At 49.4% G+C, this 8,064-nt stretch overlaps 1 protein-coding gene across 1 annotated transcript in view; it reads right to left on the bottom strand.

The window, feature by feature from the left end:
• The window catches only part of ADAR (adenosine deaminase RNA specific), a 21,309-nt gene extending 14,291 nt beyond the window's left edge, over positions 1 to 7,018 (bottom strand). Inside the window, 2 exon segments of the mRNA XM_082660120.1 lie at positions 1,785 to 3,214; positions 6,915 to 7,018. Of these exon segments, the coding sequence (XP_082516246.1) occupies positions 1,785 to 3,214; positions 6,915 to 6,929 (1,445 nt within the window). The 5' untranslated portion in view covers positions 6,930 to 7,018.
• Between the last annotated feature and the right edge of the window lie 1,046 nt (positions 7,019 to 8,064).

Genomic DNA, 8,064 nt, shown 5'->3' with positions numbered 1-8,064 from the left:
CCCTGGAATTTCCTGCTACACTAAGGGGCTTGTTGACTTGTGAAGGAGATGGAGGATAGGCCAAGGGACTCCTGTCCCTTTGGAGGCTCAGCCTGTTCCTATTTTTTTGGAAACAAAGCAGCCAGTGACTCTCTCTCCAAGCTCATTAGAGCAAACATAGCCACAGGTGATAGGAAACTAGCTCAAGGGAAACCCACTATCTTTTAGCAATGAATTAAGATCAAGTCTGTACAAAAAATGATGAGCTATAAAATCACCACTACAGTCTTGTTAGCAACCAAAGAGCCTTTACCCTAAAGCAATGGTGGTAGACTTGGCCACCTCAAGGGCAGCTCCTAAGGAAAGCGAAGGCTTCTTACAGTGCAGTCTCACACTCCCCAGACAGCTACAGGGATCAGATACCTGCCCCTTTTGGGGGCCTGTTTTCATCCCCAACCTACCCTCAGAGATACACCACTCTCATGGTTTCTTTTGAGTCACCCTACAGCTCTATTTGTCTGATGCCTGAGATGAAAGGAATTTCCCCTTGTTATGCAGAGAACCAAAAAGCATTTGTTCTAGGCCCCTGGACTTAGCTCAGACAGCCTCTGTTCAAGCTTTCATATTTGTTCAGCTCTTTGCTCAATCTGGGATTTCATTTAGAAAAGTAGGTCAAATTTCTTATTTCCTGGGTCTTCTGAAATATTTGAGCATGGCATCAATGTTTCTTATAGCTGGAGTCCAAAGAAAAGTTAACCACAAAACCCACTGCTGTTCCCCAACTCTGGGAAGGGGGATGGTGGGAGAAGAAAGAGAATGACAGCCATCCAGTCTCTACCCCAGACAGAAGCACACCAGTCCTGGCCCTGTCAGCTTCTGGACAGACGCACCCCCTCTTCTTAACAGCTCTCCTGCAATGCCATCTCAGTGTCATGAAGACAGAATAAGGAGGAAGGGTCACCGCCGGGAATCCTTTACCCTCAGACACCAGGCTACGGTTAATGTAAAGGTTAGTGGGATTCTCTGCTGGCCTCCCTGGCGAGCAGTCACTCAGCTGCAGTGGTTTCAGCTCTCCGCTAGGCCCTGCAGCAGCTCCTGGGCCCACCTGTCTTCCTCAATCTGTCCGCTGGCTTGGAAGAGCCTATGGTGCAGGGCTGGGCCAGCTGTCTGAGTGAGGTAATTTCTGATTTCACAGCTTAGGAGCAGTAGCAAGTGCTAGCCCACCCATCTGTGCAGAGGCGGTGTGTAAAATTAGAACCACCACCTTCAACAGGCAGGCAGCCGTGCACTCTACAGCATCCTCTCCCTACGGGAGCTGAGCAGGAGGGGGTGGGGATGTGCGGTTTGGACCCGCTGCTACTTAGCAGCACAACCCACCCTTACTCTCTGTGTGCAGACTGCCACTACCCACCTGTTCCTGCACCCCCTGGGGGACTCAGCTCGGGGGGAGGGAGGACGGCACATGGAAGGGAGCGGGAAGGGCGTCAAGTCTTCATTACCTCTGGCCTTAGGAGGCAGGCATAACCTTGATGCATGGCAGCTAATCATCTCCAAAGAAGCTTCATTTTAGCCAAGGCTGCCAACCTCCCCCTTGCTCAGCCAAGATTTTGGCTGGGCCGAGGTCTACATTCCCTGCTCAAGATGTGGAGGAAGGGCCAGACAAGGGTGATTCAGCCCACAGGCAGGAAAAAAGAGGGAAAAGACAGGGGCCACCAACTGGCACTGCTCACGAGTCAGCAGAGACTCCTTCAGGAGCAAGAGTGCCTGACCCCAACCTTAGGCACAAATCCTGGGTGGTCTCTTACCGAGGTTCATGGGGTGGTCCACTCTGCTCTATCAGGTTGAACTCACAGGTCTGACTAGCGAACTGAGCATATTCTAACAGGCCGCTGATGGGGTTCTTCAGCTGGCACTCTGTCAGTTTCTTGTAGGGTGAACACCGTGGTAAGCCATGACTGTAGAAGGAGGGCATCTCCATGATGGCTCGAAACTCACCTGGTGCCGCGTGGATACTATTCAAGTCATCTGGGATGTCATCTGTGGCCCACTGGCCATTTTCAAAGTCAACATACCCTGTTTTGGAGGGGCCATTGTCATGAACAGGTGGTTTCAGTTTTATTGGTTCTGATGTGACCTCTTGCCTAGTTTCTAACTTTATGATGGGTTCCTGCCCATTCTCCACTTTTTCTGTGGTGTCCATGCTGTTTGAGGCATCTGACGCAGGTAAGTTGCAGGTGGGGAGCTCTGCGATTTTTCTGGTCTCCTGGATAGCAGCTTGAGTGGTTTCTGGAACGTTGTTCGTGTTTCTCTTGATCTGTATCCTCTCCCGCTTCTTATCGGTCAAATGCCATATGGGAGGGGTCGTCCCTTGCCTGTAGACGTCCCCCTGCCTTTCCAAGTCAATCAGCACGGCAGTCACATCTCGGGCCCTGGTGAAGCCAATGTTTTTAGCCAAATTCAGGGCAGAGGAGTTGCACACATTAAACAGGTAATCGCAGATCTTTTCCTTGATCTCAGCCATGTCGAGAGGCTCAGGAGGATCTTCCAAGCCAGATGTGAGGCTTCTGTCTTCAGTTTCCAAACTGAAGTCTGAGCTTGGAGCTCCCTGGCTATGACTGTCTGCTCTCGCTACTTGGCTGGGCTGGTTCCGAGCCTGAACCGGAACTGAAAGTCTCCACAAAGGGGGCGTTCCTGCCTCCCGATGCAGCTTACCCTTCTTTGCCAGAGAGTATAAAACTTGATTGATTTCCTTCTTTTGGGCTTGGAGTTTCCTGGCCAGATCAAGCGCTGTGGTGGCCTTCCCTTCCCCAAGCTCCTTCAAGAGCTCTAAGATCCTTTGCTCCTGATTCTGGCTGATAGTCAGTTCCTGGAAACGTGAGGAGAGCCTATCAACACCTCTCCATGGCTGAACCCAGCCACGTGGGGTAGGATGCTGGAACCCTCCTGGGAGCACCTGACTTCTGAGAGGCACGCCCCTGGGGACACCCGGGATCTGAAGGTACCCGCCTCTGGCAGGTGGTCCTGGAAACCTTGGCCCGAGTCCAGGAAGGAACAGTGGCAGTGATGGTGCCTGCTTTCCAATTAGGGGTGCTTCTGGGAGTTGCCCCTTGAGAAACTCTATTTGCTGGAGCTGGAAACTATTAGGATAAGATCCCAGCCCCGGCTGCTGGTGTCTGAGCTTGCTGTGCTCATAGCCTTGAACGGGATGGGTTTGGTATCTGTTGAGGGAACACCCCTGCAGAACAAGAAGATGGAAAAGAAAGTGAATTGGGACTGCAGCGGCGAGCCTGTCCCTCCCCGCTGCCTGGGGTGGGTGTGAGGGCTGCACCTGATTCCTAATAAGCTGAGAAGGCAAGTGAGACGTGGGCTTGTGACCTAGCTAGGGTGGCCCGCCCACCTCATAAGTACTACCTGTGGACCTGACAGCGGGAAGAGATGGAAGAGCAGGAAGCAAGACGTGTAGAGTCACGGTGCTCGCCGTTCTGGTAAACGGGCGGCGGTCTGAGAGAAGATGGCGTAGCTTGTGACCTACAGAACCGGGTTCTAAAGACACGCTGTGGAAGCGGCTATTGGGAAGTAGCTAAAGGGGTGTGGGAGGCTAGGGCCGAGGTATCCAGGAATAGACGCTGCCAACTCTGCACAGCCAGGGGAGCCTGGTGGTTTGGGTAGAAGTGCCCAGTGTCCCTTCCAAGCCTGGGCACCACACTGAAGGACGAGAACCATGTGTCTTTTTTCTAAGGACAAAAGGGGCCCTGGGGGTGTCAGTAAATACCCTGCTGCCCGTCCCCAGGGCTTGCATATCTAGGAACAATGATTCCTCTTGCTCACATTCCCCTTGTCTGATTCTCCTGAAGGTTACAGGGACCTGCAGGCAGCTGCGTCCCTTTCTTCAATAACTTCAGCCTTCTACTCCTCAACCCCTGCGCCCCGTCACAATGAGGGGATTTTAGCGCTCTTGCTGGTCAAGCTCACAGCACGCTCACTGCACATCTCCTTAGTGCGGCTCCAATGATGGCCACCTCCACCTTTCAGCCACACAAGTGGCTTGTGCGGCTCCTCATTCAATCTCACTGTCACTTGAGCCGGGCCACTATCAAACCTCAAACCCTGAAACTTTTCCAGGGTCAGTGAACTTTTTCTGTAAAGGGCCGGAGGGGCATTCAACTGTAGCACAAAAGCAGCTACAGGCAAAATGTAAAACTTCCTTTTACAAAACCAAGGGGAAGGCTGCACTTGGCCCGCAGGCCGCCGTTTGCAGACTCTTGCTCTTCTCAGCCAACAACTTCTCTGTGTTTCTACCTCCACCCCTGTAGCTGCAGGTCAGCCACTCCTGGTTTGTCTCCATTCTGGCTTCACACACCTCCTCATTCAGCCTGGATCTCATGGTCAGTTCCCTTCACCACCCAAGGCCTGCTGTCCCCTTTTTCTGTTCCAAAGGTTCCAAATGGTGCTGGAGGAGGATACCACCTCACCACGCTAAATTCCTGCTCTTGAACTTCTGTTAGGTTTTCACACGTTTGGTGGTCAATTCAGTACAACAAACATGTGCTGACTCAATGTGGATTGAGCTCTCTTCTTTAAAAATTCTCCTCCAATGGCTTGGCTACCACCTGTGCTGAAGCTTAAGCCTGAATTTTCAAATGCCTAGACGATCTGTCTGTCCCCTTAGATATCCTGCCATTACCCAAACGCCACACATTCTGAACTAAATTAATCTTTTCCCTCAATCCAGCCCCTTCTCTCACTGTTATTACTGTTAATGGCAGCATTCTCCTGAGTTATTAAGGCTGGAAACCTGATCATCTTTTCTGCCTGCCTGCCTGCCTTCCTCCCTCCCTCCCTCATCTCTCACACCTCATCAGGTGGGTGCCAAGTCCTATCTTGTCTACCACCTCTATCTTTTCTCTTAAACATGTCTTTTTCCAGTTCTAGACCCTCATTACCTCTCACATGGGCTACCACAAGTGCCTCTCATCTTTCCATCCCTCTACACTCCAGTGCAATGTGCCTGCTTTTCCCCTTACTGCCACCTATGACAACTCACTACAGATCTCTCTAACTGCCACCTTCTTCAGGAGACTTCCGACTCCCCCCCACCCTCCGCCGCCCCCATGAGAGTTTCCTCTCCTTGAACTCCCATCCAGCACCTGTTACACCACTTACTTTACCTTTTATCATAGCTACTGATTTTTTTTAATGGCACATATAGATTGTAGTGTGTCTGAAAGGTGATTAACAATATTAGGTACCCTAGAAATTATTCTCAGCTCTCCACTATTAATATTCCCCATGCAGTATTGATGGGGGGCTGCAGTCAACTTGACAGTAAGCCCCTGGGGGACAAGGACTACACTTCAGCTATCTTTGCATCCCTAGCACCTAAGGCAGCACCTGGAACAAAGCTGATCGTGAACCAATGTCTGCACGAACAAGACATTGCTAGACACGTATTCCATCTCTTTTCTTCTCCTCTTGCTGCACACAATCCCCCTACCCCCACTTGGGGCTGAGGTATATGTGACTACAGACAGTGGGTGCCTGGTTCACAGGACTCAAAAGGATACACGAATTTGTTAACAATAGTTATTTTAGGGAAAAATTAGAGGGAGATTATTAATTTTTTTCTTTATACACCCTAAAATCTCCTAAAAGCGAAACCAAGCCAAACCACCACTTGAGAACAGCCATTTGGAGGAGAGCCACTGAATGGCAGGTGAGAGCCAAGAAAGTGAGAAACCAACCTCCATGGTGATCATTCCTAAATCCCTCAACATCTCCACTCACCCAACTTCATGCCTACGTACTATACAAGCTATGTAACAAGCCACGTAACATTCACTGCTCTGCAAAATTTCACTTTAATCTATTCTCATATATTTAGGATTAAGAGACAAGCGCCCCACCTCTACCACATGGGCTCCAAAGGGTAATATATTGGTTTGCATAAAGAAATGCTTTTCCTGTAAGTCAGGTGTCCCTAATCCTTTTAAAGAAAGGAAAATTATATATACACATGCACACACATATGTATGTATACATACCACACACATATATATGTACTTGTGTACATATACTTTATATATATTTAAAATCGAGGTATATTTACATATAGTAAAATATATTCTGTTTAGTGTATAATTCTATGAGTTTTGACCATATAGAGTCAAAGCACACACTGCCTTATAACTACCACTCAGATCAAGATGTAGAACATTCCCATTTCCCAAAAACGTTTTCTCATGCACTTTGCAATCAATTCCTTTCCCCACACACAGCCCCTGTCAACCACTGATCTGTCTTCTGTCTCTCTAGCTTTGCTTTTTCCAGAATGTCATCTAAATGGATTCATACAGTATGCAGTCTTTTGAGTCCAGCTTCTTTTGCTTAGCATCATGAATCTGAAATTTGTCCATGTTGATGCATATAGCAATAGTTCCTGCCCTTTTTTGCCGAGCAGTTTTCCATTATATTGATATACCAGTTTTTGGAGATAATGAATAAAGCCACTATAAACTTTCTCCTACAGGTTAAGAAGGAGCAGAGACGCTAAAAGTAAAGCATGTTGTCCAAGTGGGGCTAAAGGAGGCGTGGGCAGCCGTGGGGTCCTAGCAGAAAAGCAGAGGGGAACTGTCTTGACCTGGGCTCAGGCCTTGTTCCTCAGAAGGGGGGAGGGGAGTGCAATTTCCCCAACAAACCCTCTTCCACGCCTCGCTCGACACAATTAATTAGCAAGATACAAATTCCTAAATTCCTAGAACATAAATTTTGTTTGGCAAGAAAACACATACACACACACACTCTCTCTCTCACTCTCTCTCACACACACACAACGCGCATATGTCATGCATGAAAACAGGAGCGTAGGGAGGTATACGATGAGCCAGGGTGAGCAAGTTGCAGGTGGCCCGCTCTGGGCTCTGACCCCAGCGGCTTACCTGCCTCGGGTCCATGGCGCGCCCGAGGCATGTCCAGGTGTCCGCTCGCCGTGACCCTCCCCGAGGGGGACCCTTACCAACGCGGGTCGTCGGCCTGCAAGTCACAAGAGGCGCCTCTGGAATTAGGACAAGCCCAGGCAGGCGGGGATCAGGGTTGTGAAATGGCTCCGGTTCAATTTCACTTTCGTTTCTTCAGAAGGACCTCCCTCTTTGGAAAGTTTGGCCGAGGGGCGGGGCTTGGGCAAAGCTAGCGTAAGCCATCCGGTTTCACGCGGGTAACAAGTTTAATCCCTTCCTTGCATGAGAACTGGGCAAGATACTCTTTTTTAGGAAAACAGCTATAAAAACTGAGCTCTTTATTCCCCTCATGGCCTTCTCAGGAATACATGGGATAAAGCAAACGGAGAACAAAGCCACCCTGCGAAGCCTAGCGCTGGAGAAACAGCCTGAGGTTCTGTCCTCTTACTCCCAGGTCCACACTAATGTGACCTTGTATCTCTAATGTGGCAGTGCGGGGTGGGGGGGGGAGGGGTGGCGAACTCTTCAGATGACTAACGTCCTCACTGTGGACTTTACTCATATTCTAGCATATTAACTGACGCGACCACTTAACAGCCAGTATATAGTAGCAAGATAATGATACCAGCAACTGAACAGTAAAGGATCTACATCATAAAAGCATCCCACCTTTCAGCATCCACCATCCAGGCAAGGGTCAAATCCTTTACAGGCCTGATCTCTCTCTCTTTTTTTTGTGGACGCGCCAGTGCGCCCTGCAGTGCAAGTGCGGAGTCAACCGCTGGACCGCCAGGGAAGACCCACCTTATCTCCTTAATCTTCACAACACCTCTGCCAGGTAGGCATTATTCCCAAATTACAGATGTGGAAATGGAGGCTCCACTGGGACCATGCTGCTGCTAAATCCAGGTCTGACTGCGGAGTCACTCTACACTTGCTCAGGTTACACCATGGCTTTCCAAAAGATAACTTTTGTTATCAATGGACTTCATGATCAGGCTTATATATCTGCTCTGTTTTGTCCAAGATGTCTAGGAAAAGATTCTGTAGATCAATTCTACTGCTCAACAGCTCCCCTCCCCCCATCTGTGAGAAATTTCTTTTTCTGTATTTAATTTCAATTGTATCCCCA

The sequence above is a fragment of the Grampus griseus genome (assembly GCF_964374135.1).
Source record: "Grampus griseus genome assembly, chromosome: 1".
Lineage (NCBI taxonomy): Eukaryota > Metazoa > Chordata > Mammalia > Artiodactyla > Delphinidae > Grampus > Grampus griseus.
Note: the sequence above shows the minus strand (reverse complement) of the source record. Positions and strands in the feature narration are given on the sequence as shown.